At 38.1% G+C, this 18,802-nt stretch overlaps 1 protein-coding gene across 4 annotated transcripts in view; it reads right to left on the reverse strand.

The window, feature by feature from the left end:
* Positions 1-1,312: 1,312 nt before the first annotated feature.
* The window catches only part of LOC130453710 (putative sodium-coupled neutral amino acid transporter 11), a 124,895-nt gene continuing 107,405 nt past the window's right edge, over positions 1,313-18,802 (reverse strand). For 2 of the 4 annotated variants that reach the window (XM_056793969.1, XM_056793968.1), the window contains exons 12-13: positions 17,088-17,219; positions 1,315-2,386 (exon numbers count right to left, since the gene is read on the reverse strand). In XM_056793969.1, the coding sequence (XP_056649947.1) occupies positions 2,099-2,386; positions 17,088-17,219 (420 nt within the window). In that variant the 3' untranslated portion in view covers positions 1,315-2,098. Of the gene's footprint in view, positions 2,387-17,087; positions 17,220-18,802 lie in introns of all 4 variants that reach the window. The other 2 variants (XM_056793970.1, XM_056793971.1) reach the window with 2 other exon arrangements.

Raw genomic sequence — 18,802 nt, forward strand, 5'->3', positions numbered from 1 at the left:
GAGAAACTTGGCTTTTGGACTTTGTCTCTCTGGCTCTGAGGAGTTGGAGTTGACCAGGGGTCTTTTGTGTCTCTGTGTTTGGGACTGGAAGTCATACTTTTTCCTGGTGGCTTTTGGCTGGCCATACTAAGAAGAGAAACTGGGTTTTTGAACTGGGTCTCTGGTTTTCTGGCTCTGAAGAGTTGGAGTTGACCGGGGGAATTTTTGGTCTCTGGGTCTCTGAATGGGAGACACACATTTGCTTTCTGGAGTTTGAAGTTGGCTGAGAGACTTTTGTGAAGCTGACTTGGCTTTTGGACTCTGGTGGGGCTGACTTGGTTACTTGAAGTTCTCTGACTTTGGACAGTTGAAATTAACAAGAAGGAGAAATCTAACTGAAAAAAAAGAAAGAAGATCTTGAAAAGCCATTGTCCTCCATCTCCCTATCTAATAGTCACAGTTTGTGACTGGACTACTTTCTCAATTTTACCTCAGTTAGACTAGGGACTTCCTCATCCCCTTTATCTCAGTTTCCCATCCTGTTATCCCAATAAACCCCTTACCTGAGAAAGAAACTTAGAGTATTTTATAATTCACTCAAGGGGGAGGGAAAATTGGGAGGAGAAGCATGGCAGGAGGAAGACAGTTGGAAGAGAGATTGAGGGAGGAAGGAGATTAGGAAATAGATCAGCCATTGTTAGGGATCAATAGGCAGATTCCCCTAGAGCAGTGTCCCATGTGTACCAGCATCCCTGTGTGTGTGTGGTAGGATCCCCCCAGCAACATTTCTCTGCCCTCCATTACCAATAAGCAGCCTCAGGTTCCCTCAGAAGTTTTAGGTTCCTGAAGCAGTCCTCTCTCTAGTCAAAGCCAGAGAATAGTAGCCATTGTGAAGTAATAAGTTTTTCCTCAATTTATCTTCTCCATATTAAGAAGTAAAAAGTTTAAGTCAGCTTATTATTTTATTTCAATGCCAAACAGAGGATTTGGTATTTGATTCTGGATGTAATAGGGGGTCACTTGGAATTTGATAAGGGACTATGTGCCATGATCAGATCTGCCCTTTAGAAGGTCATTTTGGTGACTGAGTAGGGGATAGATTGTAGTGGAGAAGGACCTGAGGCAGGACAAATATACCAGAAGGCTATTGCAATAATCTATGCAAAAGGTGATGAGAACCTATTACAGACTAGTGTCAGAGGAAAGAAAAGGCAAGAGATGTTACAAAGGTAAAATTACAATAGTTGGCAATAGATCAGGTCAGGAGTGAGAGAAAGTGAGGGGTCAAAGGAGGATAATGCCCAGGTTTCAAATTTGAGTGACTTGGACAAGTATCCTTGATAGTTAATAGGGAAGTCAAGAGACAGGAAGGGTTTGGCAGAAAGGATACTCTTGAGCTAGAAATCCACAAAATAGAAGAGTAGTTTATTTTTATCACTTTACTCAAAAGGAGGTAAATCACTAGGCATTATAATGAGTGGTGTTTCCATCAGTGTAGATATTTTTGTTGGCCTTTACCTTGTCTTTTCTTTTCTTCTAAAGACTTGGTCTTGAAAATTTTAAATGAAGACAAAAGAATTAGAAATCTTACTTTCCATTCCTTATTTCAGAGAACAATGTGCTAGTTCACATATTAAGAAGAAATGATCATTTGGGGGAGCTAGGAGATTTTTTTTAAAACCCTTATCTTCCGTCTTGGAATCAATACTGTATATTGGCTCCAAGGCAGAAGAGTGGTAAGGGCTGGGCAATGGGGGTCAAGTGACTTGCCCAGGGTCACACAGCTAGGAAGTGGCTGAAGCTAGATTTGAACCTAGGACCTCCCGTCTCTAGGACTGGCTAGGAGATTTTTTAAAGATTCGAGTTCTCACACTATTTTTAACAATCATTCAAAGACTTATATCCTACTGCAAAATCAAAATTCAGCCAAATCTACTTCTTTATTCAAAATAGAGGCAGTGCCTCACAATATAAAAGAAACTGAAATCTGAGTAAAGGCCAGGGTATAAAAAGGGATCTCCTGAACACAAGATAAGGCAACAGAAAGAAATACAATTACTCATGTCAAAACTTATAGGTCACATAAAATTATAATATCATATTTTTATTAGCAACTAGATTACTGGACAGTACTTGTATTCAAAACAGATGGCTGTATTGTTGGTTCAAAAGAAGAGAATGAGTTATTGAAGAAATTTGTGGATAAACAATAGGCCATTTCCTGTCCATGGCTGCAGTCATCTGGATATCGAATTGTCATGACAAATCCAACTATCATCACAACCACACCATTTAAAAGTGTTACACTGGACATAATCTTATCTGGGTGGATCCATCTTTCTTCAGAGAGTTTCAGATAACAAGCTGATGGGATGATAAAAATAAGTGGAGCAGCACAGAGGACACCCTGTAAGGAGGAAATGAGAAGAAAATAAGGTAATTTGGCAGAACAAACACATTTTTCCCCTGACAGTTACCAAACCAAAAATTTGTAATTGTTCTTTAAAATGTATTTACTAACTTGTGATTGAATCAGAAAGAGAGGAGAAAATATCAAGGGATTTAGGAATTATGTTTTTCCCTTCTCAGAGTAGATTTATATTTAGAGGATTTTCCCACTATAGAACCAAAGAATATTAGGACTAGAAAGGATGCAGAGGCAATCTTGGTCAATCCCTCCTTTGGACTGAAGTCGAGAGAAGTGTAAAGTGATCTACCCAAGATCAGAGAGACGGGCAGAACCCTACCTACAACCCAGGCATCCCGTCTCCCAAATCCCAGTGTTCTTTCTACTTCTAAGACTTTAAAATATAAAAATAAAATCATAATATAGGTAAACAAATAGCTTTCTTAAACTATGATTTCAACATATGTTTAAGAATATTTCTCCTGGATATCATGACATACTTTTATTTTTATTTTTTTGTAAATGCACGTTTGAATAATTTTAAGAAATGCACATTTTGTTTAAATATCCTATTTATGAAACTAAAACATAATTCACAAAGTCAATAAAATAAGGTACAAAGATGTATTTGGACAAATTCTAGAAATTTCCTTTTATTTTTGGTTATGTGTTAGTTCATTATTTTTCTATAATCTTGGCAGACTATCAAATATAAAGTTTTTAAACTCTTATTTGTATGAGTTTGGACTTTCTGGGGAAGCAGACCTCCTCTTTTCACCTGGGAATCTTAGTATAAATTTAAGTTTATATCCTTGTAAATAAAACAGGGTAAATAAAACTCTAAATGTGCTTAGCAATAAATAACATGTCTAACCCCACCTTTGAGTAAAATCAAACATACTCATTACCTTTGCAAATAGACATGAAGGCTCAACTCACCATCCTATATTAGCATGTGGATAAACATAACCAAAGGGAAAATAGCAGCTTTATTTAACACAGAGATTAGGAGGTAAATATATATAACTAAGAAAGGGGAACTTGTCCCTTCTACCTATTATCAACATCCTCCCCACTCCCACTATGGCTGATTTTGACTATCCTTTGTAGTATATTAAAGATATGAGAGAAGCTTTTGACTTAAAGGCTTGATAGCAGGGTTGCCTTACAGAACATGGGAATATTGCTCATATAGAAGGTTGGTGGATTTGATTGGATTCAGAGATTACATTTTTCATAAAGGCAATATTTTTCATTTTTAGGGTTTGCTTTATTTTTTGGTACTGCTATTCTTTGCCTTTGATAAAAGCAAATCTTCTGAACATGAAAAAGAACAGACAACAGCTCCAGAGTAGCTTTGATGGAAGCATATGGCCCAGTGGGCATCCAATTAGAAAACTGCTTCCAGGTTCAGTGATAAGTCACCAGGCATTTTGCTGCCACTTACCCCTATACTTGGAAAACCCAATGAAAAGAGCAGTTATAGTTTACAAAATTATGTCATTGGCACAATAGCAGTTGATAAATTGAAAAAGGGAACAGAAACTACAGAGGAATTTTGGTAAAGTTTCAGGATTTGGGAGATTATGAGTAAGGAAGACATAGTATAATGCTGTGGTTGGTCAGGAACATCTTGATTCAGATCCTGCCTTTGATACTTCTTAGAAGTTGAACAGCAGTTAAATTTATCCAACCTCACTGAGGCTCATGGATAGGATGGAGATAATGCCTGCAGTCCTTAAATCAGAAGGTTTTTGGTAAGCTTAAACCAGATGAAAGGATTCAATCTGGAATATTGGTCTTGTTTTTCTTTGAAGCCCTGGTTCTTAGGGATTCTGACTTGAATTAAAGCATGATGAAGGAAGGAAGGAAGGAAATAAGCATTTATAAAGTGCCTATAAAGTGCCAGGCCTTGTGTTTCCTTGATTCTCAAAACAACCTTGAGTTTGTTTTGTTATTATTGTTGCCATTTTAGTTGTGCCCTACTCTTCTTGAATCCATTGAAGTTTTCTTGGCAAAGTTATAGGTGTGGTTTGTCATTTCTTCTACAGGTCATTTTACAGATAAAGAAACCAAGGCAAACAAGGTTAAATGACTTGCCCAGGGTCACACAGCTAGTAATTGTCAGAGGCTGAATGTGTACTCAGGAAGATGAGTCTTTCTGACTTCAGGTCTGGGACCCTACCCACTGTACCACCTAGTTGTTCTTCAACTTTGGGAAGTAGGATGAAACTGAGGCAGAGAGAGGTTCGATGACTTGCTCAGAGTCACAAAGCTAGCTAAGTATCTGAGGCTAGATTTGGACTCAGGATGGGCCCAGGGCTCTATCCAGCATACCATCTAGCTGCTTCCTGCAGTTTGGGAAAGAAAGTGACAGATTAGAATAAGCCTTGAACAGGATTTAATAATCCTGTTCAGGAATAAGATAACATCATAGACCTGTAAAGATGCAGTTAGTAAAAATTCCAGTTAGTGGAAGAAAACACCTGGAGTCTCTATATATTTTCCATATAGAAAGACTTTGCAAAAGGGATGACTGGCAACTGACATGGAGAGCAAAAAAGATTTGTTTTCAGCTGAACCAGGTTTGAATGTGTCAGTGAACTGTGCAGACTTTGGCCCCACAGTGAGGAGCTGACTAACTATACTTCGGGGTAGTATAAAAGATTCTGAAAACTGATTGAAGTCCTGTTTCTATGAAATAAGTGTTACTGGTCTATTACTTTGAAATAAAGAGCCTTAAATATGTCAGTAAACCACTCAAATGCAAATGTAGAAAGACTATACTGTACTCTTCAAGAATCCATTTTTTGGGCAGGGATAAACATACGTAAAGCTTATTCACCCAGAACCACAGAGGTGTGGAAACTCTACAGGCTGAAACCTGCCAAGAGTTCCTCTTAAAGAGCTATCACCATCTAGAATTTTGGGACTATTCAAAAGCCAATGTGTTCGATAGGGCAGACCAGTGAGCATTCTATTTATTTTATACATCTCACAATTGAGAAAGAAGTTACTAGGAAGAAATCTAATCATTAGAAAGAAAACTAATGTTTTAACTGGAAAAAGTCTGATCAGATGTTCTGCCTGAATGCAAAGTTCTTGTCTCAGGATCTGCAAAAGCATGTAGTCATCAGCAGTTTGCCCTGAGAATTCCACCAAAATGGTGGCATGACTGATGATGCATGTCAACATTGATAGCACATACAGTATTATTTTCTTTGCTTTGGAAAATTGCATTCTTTTAAATTGAGGATATTGTGACTTCTTTTGAAAGCATGCCAATATTTGTTATACCATGGAGAAATAAGGAAAAGACTGTAAAGGTCTAAAATTTAACATCAACTAAACTGCCAACACATTTGCTGTATGCCCTGATTTTTATACATGGCACATAAAATTTCCACCACTTTATGTTGTCTACTAGTAATATAATAAATGTTTATGAGTCATTTCCCCCAGCTACCATTCAAATTCAAATTATTTTTTCCTAATTTCATTGTTTAATTCCTTACATTGAGGCAAATGATTCTTTTCTTCTCATTGTTATTAATCTAATTCTGAATATTAGACAGTTAAGTATTATAATCTTACTGTAAGTTCAGTCTCCCTGATTCCTTTAATCCGATTACTTATTTTTTCCTCTTGGTTCTCTTTAATTTAACCAAAAATAGACTCAGTGTTTCACATTCACTCAGAGTTATATTATTTCTTCTAGGTATTATTTTAAAAGACTGTTTAAATGAGACTCTTTTTTGTTAGTAAACAAAATGTTGCCTATATTCAGTTTGCATGACTTCTTTTGCTGTGTCATACTTCCCAAAGGTGATCCCACAAAAGAACTGGAGGAAATATGAGTGGATTTGCATTTAGAGGATTAAGCTCCTTCCAACTCTAAATCTATGATCCTATGATTATGGTCCCTTCCAAATATCTATAATCTTTTGTTTAAAAAAAATAACATCAGGACAAAGACAGAATTGGAGTCCATTACTAAGTCTCTTGGGCCTAATGAATTTGGGCAATTTTTTAGCAAACATGGAGAAATCTAGAGAAAAGGCTAGAGAGAATATATATCACCACCCTAAAGTGAGGGAAGATCCAGACCCAGTTCTTGTTTCAGGATTCCTTGCAAAGGGAACTGAACTGGTACCTGTGTTACCTTCAAAGTAACCACGTTGATTAAAAAATTCCATCAATCTGCCTTTACCCTAGGTCTCTTTGACATTGTACCAAATTCTAGATGTGTTGCATCTCATTTTCTCTAGAACTGACAATTTAAATTTCTCCATTTGAAGTTCCTTCTACTTTTAAGTCTAATAACTGGTTAGTTCTCTAAAAAATGTGCAATCTCCTTTTCATAATCTGAAAACTTTTCCTGAACTGCTCATGTTTTCTTCAGATCAATAGAAATAAGGATGTAATCTTCATAGTATATAGACACTATGCTTTGAAGTAATATTAAATGTTAGAAAAAAACACAATAGGAGACTACTACTTTACTACTGTGAAGATTATATATGAACACTCCCTTGATTATGAAAATGAAATTTACTCTCCCCTGATTGTGAAGATTAAATTAACTCTCCTCTGCCCATTTTTAGATTTAATCATCAAAACCAAATTACGTCCCAATTACTCTTGAGTAGGAGAAGTCTGTGAGCCACATGTGAGATAGTGGGTGATGAATCAGAATTGGTCCCCTTTGCAGTCCTAAGCAAAGCTTTAGCTATAATTTGTACATGTAAAATGGAAAGATGTAACAGGAAGTAATGAAAAGGTATGGTCTTTAAAAATGCCAAGAACTTCTTGTGGAGAGGCTCTTCAGTCTTTTGTCTTCAACTTGACTTTGGAGGAGCTCTGACATAGGATCTCAGACTGCTCCTACTTTCTTTAGAACTACCATGTGGGGTGAATAAGAAGAGCTGACTCCTTTCCTGGATTTTCTGAAGGAATTAGTCTCAGGGGAGACCTATGCCCTTGAGAGAGGCTTCCTGCATCCCCAGGTCCTCAGCTCATGGCTGAGGCCCCTCTTACTAAGGGCTAATTAGCCCTGCCTGGGTTGAGCCAGAGCCTGGAGCAAAATACTTAGTGCTTAGGCTAGATATCTTAACCTTTCCTCTCTTGGATTTTCTTACTTACACTTTTTCTATATTTTATAAATTAATTCTTAAAATAAATCTCTGGAATTTAACTTAATTCCTGTTGCCCCTACTCCTAAATAATCCAGTTCAAGCATTTACATAAACCCCTCACATTTTTCTCCCTTACACTACACATTGACCACTGCATATATATTATTTTGTCCCTATCTCCCAATAATTTGAGTTCTAAAAATACAAGCAGGAAATATGAGATGACTTAGTTCTTAGATCTTTGAGGACAGGTTTTCCCATTCCTAATTAACCTTCTTCTGCTTTGCTGATTTATTTTCTGGTTGGGATTGAACACTGAGGTATAACTACAAGAAGAGGAAAAAGGATAATTGTCATTTGAGGTGGCCACTCTGTACCCTATGGAGTGAGGGTGATGATGCTGTCACAGTACCAATATAAGGTTGATATTGCAACCCTCACATCAGTGACAATCCTATAATGGCATCACCACTGTCTTCCATTCTACCTCAGTCACTTAATTTAAACCAACTTGATATTTCCTTACCAGTCCAAAAATGGCCAGGGAGCAAAATGTCTTGTTGGATATAATTCCTTTATAGTTATAGTATTATTTTAAGCAAGATACCTTTTAAGACATGATAGGCCAAAGGAGTAGTCAGAGGAAATTATACACTGAGTATTCATGAAGGAATTAAAATTAAAATCCTGGTAAATGCTACTGTGGTTTTGCAAAATGAAGACTGTGATGATGACTGCATGTCTCATTTGTGGGGTTTGTAGCTTGCTGCTGCTACTCAGCTGCGGGAATCAAACAAGATAGCCAAAATACTAAAGCTTATTAGCTAAGACAATATGTTTCCCTTGAGGTTCCACTTTTTATTTCCTTTATAGTCATTTAAAAACAGACCTACAGGTATAACTTATTTTCTTTTTTAACTCTTAACCTTCCACCTTAGAATTAGTACTGAGCATTGATTCCAAGGCAGAAGAAGGGCTAGGCAATTGGGGTTAAATTGCCCAGGATCACACAGTTGGGAAGTGTTCTCAATCCACTCTAGCTGCCCCCAAGTCTCACTTTTTAATAAACGCATTGGGTGGACTTCTTTTAACTAACAGAATTTACAGAGAAGGGAACTGGATTATATCATATACTTTGGAGCTCAAGCTTAAGGGGAAGTCCTAGTTTCAGGATAATGTTATTAAATACTATAATAATAATAATAAATGAATACATATGTGCCAGGTACTGTGCTAAATGCTTTACAAAGATCATATCATTTGATCTTCACAACAACTCTGGATGGTAGGTACCATTATTTCCCCCCTTTTACAATCAAGGAAACTGAGGTAAAGAGTCATGATCACAGCTAGTAAGTGCCCAAGGCCAGATGTAAATATGGGTCTTCCTTTCTCCATACACAGTTTTGTAACCTAAAAGGACTCTAGGGCATCTAATCATTGTAGCCTGCAGTACCCAATGTAGTGTCAACTGCCAAATGTTTTTGTTGTATTTTTTCAGACATGAGACATCTTATCCCCAAGCACATCACACAATCTTCTCTAGGCTAGGGTATAGATCTTAGCCTTTGTCTTCACCCCCCCTACCCTTATCACTGATCTCATTTCTGTCAAACTCTGGCTGACTCCGTGGTCACACTACAAAACCACTTTGCCATTTTAATATACAAAAGCTGTCAAGTGATCCAAGGAATTTCGATGTAGAAATATACATCTGATTTTGAGAGAGAGACTCAGGGAAATAAGGAACTCGACTTATGGGCAAAAGGACTGGAATACATTGAGCTTGTGACATTAGGAGTGCATGTATGTTCATTTTGAAATAAAGTGGTTTGAATGATGTATTAATTTAGAATCTTGAACCCTAGAAACTATATTTCAAACAAGCCCCTTTTCCTTTTACTGTATGTGCATCATTTTACGTTGGTTGAGATTTTAGTTTCGGGTTTGACCAAGCTGGCTCTCTCTCTCTCTCTCTCTCTCTCTCTCTCTGGCTGGACTCTAGGAGGTAGAGAGGGGCTGGCTCGGTCTCTCTGGCATTTACTTTCCCTTTGATCTAAGTTGATTTTAATAAATAGTATTAAATATAACACTTGTAGTATTGGATATTAATTTTAATCTCTACATTTTTGGTGACTCTAAGAAGGGACTAGAACTCAGAGCTTTTTTTTTTTTAAACCCCAGCAGATTTCTGCCCTGTCTGCAGCTGAGATTGCTCTTTCTGCACTACCCAGCAAAAGCAGCTCCCACCAGTGGCTCAATCCCCAGCTAAATGGCCAGACTGTAGCTTCACCCCACCTCACATCAAACCTCTGCTAGGTTGCACAGCTGAAACAATGCCAGTGTGGCTTCAGCTGGAGCGGCTACCTTAGCCATGGTACCATGGCCCAACCTCTGTGCTTCCTGCTTTTCATACTTACCCCTGCTCCATTTGATGTACTGCCTTACTGTTTGCTGGGGAGTACAAGCTTTCCCCCACCCTCAGCCTAGCACAGAAGGGAAGCCCCTTTTCCTGACCATGGCAGCTTAGCCTATGCCAGGCTCTATGCCTTGGTATGGAGGTATGGAGGGTCCTGGCCCTCTTTCCACAATTCCAGCTCACCTCCGAACCCTCTCCCTGGTTTATTAAAACTGCCTTACTTATGTCTCTCTCAGACCCCACCTAATTTTGTAGTCATATCCTCCAATTTGGTCAGTCTGTCAGGCTATTTACTCATTCCACAGCTTGGGGATGTGGGTATGTAGCCTGGGTGTTCTCTTCTCCTCCATCTTTGGGTACTGGAGAAGGTGGGTTAATGTTTATCTGGTAAATTGAGAGGTCCTCATAAACTAAAGACTAATATTAAGAAAGAACCAGTAAATGAGACAGTGTGTGACACTGTTAATGATCTTTGGGAAACAATAGAAAATGAGATCAGTTAGGCAGGGCAAATGCCATACTGATTTTCCAAAAGAGGGAAGACAGTAGATTTTATAACCTGAAGGTCAGTGAACTTGATGTGAACCCCTGGCAGACTTCTAGAATGTATTTTAAGGGATGGTATGTAGCTGTTTCCAATAGGAAATGGTGATGACCAAGAGCCAGCCTGTCCTCATCAAAATGCTGAAATTTAAGAGGGGTATGGAAACTCCTACATTTGGGTTGAGAAACTTGTTTCACAGATTCAAGATAAGAATGGTTTGGCTAGATAGCAGCTTGTGTGGAAAAGATAAAGGGGGCCTGGCTTAGCAAAGGCCCCATGTGAGTCAGCATGCAAATGGCAATGAGAATAGCAAATACAATCTTGGGTTATGTGTAGGTATTCTACCCCCTAAGAGGATCTGCTAAAGGAACTGGGGCATGTTAGCTACCCCTATTTGAGTTGAGGCAGGGATTTGATTGTTGTCTTCAAATATGTAAGACTTTAATGTAGTGGAGAGATCAGATTTATGTTGCTTGGTTCCAGATGGTAGAATGGGGAGCAACTAGTGGAAGATGCAAAAAATGTGGGTTTCAGTTTTGATGGAGGGATCATAAGTTCTTATATTTAGAGCTATAAGAGAGATAAGAGTCCAGAAAATCTAATCTCTTTGTTTAACAGAGGAAGAAAGTGAGTCACAGAGAGGTTAAGGTACTTGCTTAGAATCTCCTAGCTATTGGCTGGGATGGGATTTGAAACCAGGTCTCCTTGACTCCAAGTGCAGGTCCCTAACTGCCTATATCAATGATGGGTAACATTTTGAGCTTGGTGTGTCAAAATTCACCAAAAAACAGCATAACTCCAGTGGTGTGTCACTGTGAACAAAACCCTCCAAAATTCACAGTATTTGTATTTTAAATAACAAACATTTATAATTGTAATATGTAACTATATTTAATAAACCATAAACTAATTATTTAACTTACCTCCTTAGTGACTTCTTTGTTCATTTGTCAGTCAGTTTCTTTTCTTGATCTTGCTATTATTTAACTTGTGTGGGGTGCCGTGAACTAAGATAAGTGAGGGGAAGGGGGATTTCTTTAACTAACCTGCCTATCAATGACATTTGTTGCTGAATTTCTGTAGGTTCTCTCTGGGGTGAGAGAAGCCACAAGGTAGGAAGATAGAGACAGGATAGAAGTTTTGATACCACGAGGGAAGTGACGGAGTCCTAGTAGAGATATGAGGTGTTCAGGATGAGTCTTTATTAATTATCAATGAGCCACAGCTAAGCTCTGATCAAAGGACCAATTCTGTAGGCTTTTCCAGTCCTGAGATCCATACCACGCAGGTCAGAGAGGTGAATAGAGAAAGATTAAAGATGGAGCTTGGCCAGAGGCCAAGCTCCTGCAAGGACAGCCATCAGGTAGCCTGAAAGAGAAGGAGCGCAGAGAGCAGAGAGCAGAGAGAGAATGAAGGCGGAGCCTGCTGGGCTAGATATAGTTTTTGATATGCAAATATACACAGTACATAGGGATGACCCTCATTGGTCAATGACAAGGCGCAGGTGTGGTTTCTCTTAACCAGGTGAGAACAAAGAAACCTGTTTTCCCGCCTAACCTGGGAGAAGCTGGGGTCAAGGGTCAGAGGCCTTCCCAGCCATGAGCACTACTGAGCATGCCCAAGACTGAGCAATCTGCACATACTGTGTTCCCCTTGCCCATAGCCAGGGGGCGGACTGCTACAATTTCATTGACTAAATCTCCAGTTGAAGGTTGGTATTTTATATACTTCAAATCTAAGCAAGCGCTAACTTCATCTGTTAATCCCTTTCTTTTGTTGGTTTTGATATTTAGTGCTGAGAATAAGGTCTCACAAAAGTATGTAGAGGGAAAAATTGTGAGTAAAGCTATTGCTATATTTTTCAGGGTGCTAAAAGTGTCTCCACAGGTGCACATGGGCCAGAGTCTTGCCCAGTCTTATGCCATGCCAGGCCCTGCCACTCCCCAGCTGGTTGGCCCTGAGGGCACTGCAAGATCAGCTGGCTGCCGCCCAACCACCAGTCTGCCTGCCCACATGCTCCTTCAACATGCTTCTCCTCCCTGCCCCTATGGGAGCCCCATGGGTCCCAGCCTCCTGGTGCGTGCCACCTATTGCTCGCCTGCTGCCCCTGTGGCCAGTGTGGGAAGCAGCCCTCCCCCTTCCCCATGGCTGCAGGCATGAGGCTCCCTGGGTGGGCCCAGAGGGGAGCTGAGCTCACATGTGGCTTTGTGTCATTGAAAATGGCTATGCGTGTTAGTACTGACCTATATGTCATAGGTTTGCCATCACAGGACTATATCATGCTATCTCCTTAAAAAAAGTCATAGTCATCTAGGTAACACAGTGGATGGAGCACCAGACTTGGAGTTGGGAAGATCTGGGTTCAAATATGACCTCAGACACTTCCTAGATTGTGACTCTGGACTAGTCACTTAACCCCAATTGCCTACCTTAAAAACATTTTTTTAAATTCTTTTATTTTTTAAACCCTTACCTTCTGTCTTAGAATGAATGCTATGTATTGGTTCCAAGGCAGAAGAGTGGTAAGGGATAGGCAATGGAGGTTAAGTGACTTGCCCAGAGTCACACAGTTAGGAAGTGTCTGAGACCAGATTTGAACCAAGGACCTCCCATCTCTAGGCCCGACAACTGTCTAGCTTTTGCTGTTTTTTGACTTAGAATTAATGTTAAGACAGAAGGCAAATGTTTTTTAAAAAGTGAATGTAGAAAAGGATCTCACAGGCCTTCTAAAGTAATAACCTTATTTTATGAGGAAATTGAAGTTTCAGTGATTTATTTGCCCAAGATCATATATATGGGAAATGTCAAATGTAGAGTTTGAACTCAAGCCTTTGACCATAGAGGAAATGTGCTTTTCATTATTTAAAAAAAAAAAACCAACTAAATTACAAAAATGTAGCACTGTCTAAAAGTGGCATGGGTTCTTTGAAGAGGCAGTAGGATTCCTACTCAGTTGGATTTTTTCAGGCATAGACTGGAGAACCACTTTTCTAGAGTATCATAGGGGGAAGATGCCTGTTCCAGTGTGAGTTAGACCAGATAAGCTTCTGAAGTTATCCCAACTCTGAGGTTCTGGATTCTACACTATTACCCCCAAAAGGTTCTGAACTTGATAGTAGAAAATGAATACATGTTAAATTGTGTGGTAGAGATTTAAAGGGTGATAATAATTTAGAGAAGGATGTAGGGGATTCATAGGGACCAAAGTAGAGTAAAGTAAAGCTAGAACTTGAAGTGAGCCTTGAAGCAGGATTTTGATTGGGATCAGTTATGGGAAGAAAGGCAATCCTTCCAACCTCACTGAAGATTCACTGCTGTCATAGTTCTGGCACAGGAGAAAACAAATATGGCTTCCAGCACATAATGAAAAGTATTGGGAAATACATTTTCATAGATAGGGTGGGTCACACATAGGATGACTCCAGGCTCTCATCTATGAGAGATAGTCATCTCCACTTAGATTTGGTTGCTGGTCCTTCAAACCCAATGTGTCCAAAATTGAACTTAGTAGCTTATTACGCTTTCCTTCATTCCCACTTCTTTATTTCTATAGCCAGGCTCATGAACATTCTTAGTCATTCAGATTTATAAGCTTGAAGCCATCTATGATTCTTCTGTTTCTCTCATCCCCAGTGTTGAAATCACTTTGAAGTCTTTTGGATTCAACCTTTATAACTTCTTTCCCCTGTAACCTCTTCTCCTTACTCACACTACTGCCAACCAAGCTCATGCTCTTGTTACTTCATTATTATAATATCTGGACTAGTGTAAGAGCTCTTATATTGTTCTCTTTTCCTCCAGCCTCTCCCTTGTCCAAAATATCTTTCATTACTGCCCAAAGAAATCTTCTAAAGCATGGGCCTGACTATGCCATTACCTTGCTAAGAAACTTTCATCATATCATTATTGTCTCTGGGATAAAAAACAAACCCATTAGCTTGGCATTTAGGGCCCTACTTAAATTGGATTCAGCCTAATTTTCCAGCCTTTTCATAATATTCTCCTTTATATACTCTATGTAAGACTGAACCAATATGGCCTCCAAACTCTACTTTTCATTTTCTGATATCTTGAATTTTCATTCACTACTCTTTCATGCCCAGCACATCTGACTCTGAATTTTCTGTGATTTTTCATCCCAGATGGGGCACAATGGGAAGAAATACCACCATAAAATAAATATTGCAAGGACCGAGTATGTAGTATACTATGGCCTGTGGATAATAACTCACATTCTAAAGTGCCATAGAGTTATAAGCTTCTCACAACAGCTATTGTGACAAAAGATGGTTCCATTATTATACACTACTTTCTGACCTAACTCATCAACTTGCTGTTCTCTAAACATGGCATTCTATCTCTTCTCTCTCTTTCTTTACTTTTGCATTGGCTCATCCTCACACCTGAAATGCTCTCTTTTGTCATATTTGCCTCTTGGAATCCCTAGATTTCTTCATGGTCCAAATCATTACACCTTTATTCAAGAATTTTCCTGATCTTCTCAATTGTTAGTGCTCTCCTTCCTGAAATAAGTAACCTAAAATAATATGTAAATATAATTAAAATAATTGTTTATTTTAAGATAAGGGAAAGAAGGGAAGGGACTTGGAATGATCCATCTAAAAACTATATATATATATAACCTTCCCCTCCAATCATGCTGATAACCTACAATATTTAATAGTTCTCTACAAATCTAATTCCTACAACTAACTAAATTAAACCACTTTAGTTAATATATAAAAGTGGTAAGAAATTGAATGTAGCAGGAAAGTCTCAAAGCATAAAGGAAAGGTCTCACTGACAGTTGTCCTCTGGAGTCTGTCAGGAGTCCTAGTAGAAATCACAGCAGCAGTAGGAACATATAGGAATAGATACAGATCCAATAAGAAGGGGAGTCATAGTTTAACTCACAGTCTACTTGTGGAGTTTAAACCAATCTCAAACACTTCCAAGAAGGTGAAACTTGCTTGGAGGAAAGGTCACAGTCTCCTCCTCCAGAGAGTAACCAACTGCTCCTCCAGAGTCAGTCTCTCCAGGATTCTGGAATTCTCTCTCTGCCTCTACCTTAGTACTTCCTGCTTTCCCTCTGATTTCTCTATAACATTCCAGAATTACTTTGTATTTACCTTTTCCACATTACCTACATTTTCTATTTACTCACCTGTATCTGTTTTTTGCCCAGTCAGAATTTAAGCACCTTGAGGATAGGAATTGTTTGCTTTGTTTTTTTTCTTTGTACTTTTATGGCTAACACAGTACTTGGTGCACAGTCGATACTTATTGAAAGTAAAATTAATGAACTGCTATTTTCCATATTCCATATCTTTTTCAAATTCTCAGTGAAGGCATCATCTTCTTTGATTTTACTTTTCTCATCAAAATTTCCTAGAACAATTTTATCCCTTCTTTGCTCCTTTCATTCTCCACTTTATATCATACTTATCTGTGTACTTGTGATACCCTAAGAACATGTAAACATCTTCAGAGATAGTAATGTCCTCTTTTGTCTTTGTTTTAGGTAGTGGGCATAAGATATGGGTTAAAATGGACTTATTGTAGAATTTACCTTCATTGCAGTTGGGAAGTAAGGTTTTTGAGTAGTAGAGTAGAAAGATGAAAACAGTAATTAAAAAAATTAGAATGGTAGTCGTGTGTTGAAGTGATTAGAGGAGAATAATGTGGAATCAGGGAGAATAGCTAGAAGGTTCTTGTTTAAAAAGACACATGGTAGTGAGGACCTTGTATTAAAGTGGTAGCAGTTGGACTGAAGAGAAAAGATGTTAACAAGCAAACATATTTAGGTACTGCTTTAGATTTACAAAGAAAAAGAAGTTTTGTAGGAAGAATGAATGGTCGAGGCTCAATGATAGCTTCATCTATATAGTTAGATATTTATCTTTTATACCCACCACAATCAATCCACCAAGAAGTAATATATTAAGCACCCACTACGCATTAGGAACTGGGGATACAGAAACAAAGATGAAATAGTTCCTGCCTTCAAGGAGCTTATATTCTACAACATATACATAAAAAGGCATGAGTTTGGAAAGATAGGATAGAATCTAGTTATGCAGGCCCTTAAAAGCTAAACAGATGAGCCCATATTTGACCCTAATGGCAAAAAAGAGATACTGGAATCTACTGAGTAAGAGAAAGACATGATTAGATGGGTAACATTAGGAAAATCACTGTGGTATGGATGATTTGGAGAGGAGGGATATGAAGTAGGAATAAATGCAGAGGCTATTGTAAAAGCCCAGTTTAGAGGGGATGAGGGTCTGAACTAAGGAAGTAGCTGGTTAAGTAGAAAGATGACAACATCTGGCAATTGACTAGATATGAGGGATATGTGAATCTCTGAATATGTTTTTGCCTGTTAAGAAAATTCATACTCATTAAGACATATTGTTTAATTGTATGAGTACTACAAATAATATACAGACATATATTTCATTAATCATGGAATCAATAGATGTTTTAGAATGGGTTCTATTGAAATTTGAAAATATATATTCTTAAGGCTTGCCCATTATTTGCTGAATGTAAACCTGTTCTGGGCTTCAGAATGGAAGAAGGAAATAATTTAATTATACTTACACTTAGGTCTAGCACGATCCCAAGACAATCAATCATCATTGACACTGTTGTAGCCATAGTAATGATGACTGTTGTCACTATAGCATGATACCTTTTTGAAAGGTTCCCGTGAAAGAAAACATTAGCAACTACCTGTCAAAAATATAATATTTGGAAAATTGAGCATCCATTTCATGTTTATATATTCTTTATTTATATGTGCTTTTTTGATACAGTATTCACTTTCTAATAAAAATGCTTTCCTGTGAAACTTTTTCTGAAAAAAAATGTTAATTGTGCGCAATTATTGGTGAGAATATTTTAAACATGATATTACTAGACAATATATGTGAATATTTAATATATGCATATGAATGCATACATAAAGATTTAAAACCTTTAAGGTAAAAATCAGAACTCATCCCAAATATATCTATATTTTCCAAAACTAAGCCTTGAAATGATCAGTACTGCTAATGATCATTTTTTGTGCTCAGGAAATAAAACATTACAAACACAAAGACAACTGACTCCCAGCTTTAGTGTAAAATATAAACTATCCTTGTGATAGAAAAGAGCTGCAAGACTTATCTTATTCTTTTCCCCTGAATACCTACAGCCCTACAACTAAAATAAACTATACACATAACTCCTTATTTGGAAGATTCCTAAGGAAAGAGATTTCACAACTTTGTTCAGTGGTCCATTCCTTCTTTGTTTTTATCTGAACTCCCTCTTGCAGTTAAAGGCTGTTTTCTCTTGTCTTTTTCTCAGTGATGGTAGAGAGGAACTCAACATCATTCTCTAGAAAATAATCAACTTAATTAACAAGCTTTTATTGATCACTTACTATTTATTCCACTGCCAGGTGCTGTAGAGAATACATAAAACGTTATCATGCATGGAATCCTTGCTCTTCAGAGCTTGCAATCAATCTTGGAAAATAAAACTAACTGCAAAATTAACAAGGAAGTGCTAACAAGTGCCTGGTATATAGGAGGCCCTTGAGAAACAAAACTGACTGACTCTCTGGTGCTCACTCTCAGTATATTAGAAATTTGTGGACAGTTTATAGAATAACAGAATTTAGAATTGCAATGAAACCTTTGAAATAATCTAGTCTCTTATTGTATAGAAGTACCTTCCATCAGCAAATGCTCATAGAAGTTCTTATTGAATACTTTAAGGGAGCGAGTGCTTGATATTACTGTTGTTGTTCAGTTGTTTTCAATTGTGTCTGGCTCTTTGTGACCACAGTTTTTGGAGTTTTCTTGCAAAGGTATTGGAATGGTTTGCCATTTCCTTCTCTAGTTCATTTTAAAAATGATGAAACTGAGGCAAATGGGGTTGAGTGAGATACCCAGGGTCACAGCTAGTAAGTGTCAAAGTCAGATTGGAACTCAGGATGGTGAGTCTCCCTGACTCCCAGACTGGCACTCTATTCACTGTGCCAGCAAGCTCTTCACCAGAGAATTTACTATGTATTCATATAGTGTAGACTAGAATAGACACAGAAAACTTTGGGAAGAAGCTAGTTCAGCTAGTATTTGAAGCAAATAGGCTTTCAATAGGCTTGTGTGTTGTTGCAGAGGGGATTAGGACACTCCAGGAGGATAAGAAGAGCATAAACAATGATATAGAGTCAGGAATGACCATATAGAGTCAGGAATACACCATTCTTGGTGTATTCAAGAAACAGAGAGATCAGAGTGAATGTAGTCAAAGGCTCCTAGACA

The sequence above is a fragment of the Monodelphis domestica genome, chromosome 4, assembly GCF_027887165.1.
Source record: "Monodelphis domestica isolate mMonDom1 chromosome 4, mMonDom1.pri, whole genome shotgun sequence".
Classification (NCBI taxonomy): Eukaryota; Metazoa; Chordata; class Mammalia; order Didelphimorphia; family Didelphidae; genus Monodelphis; species Monodelphis domestica.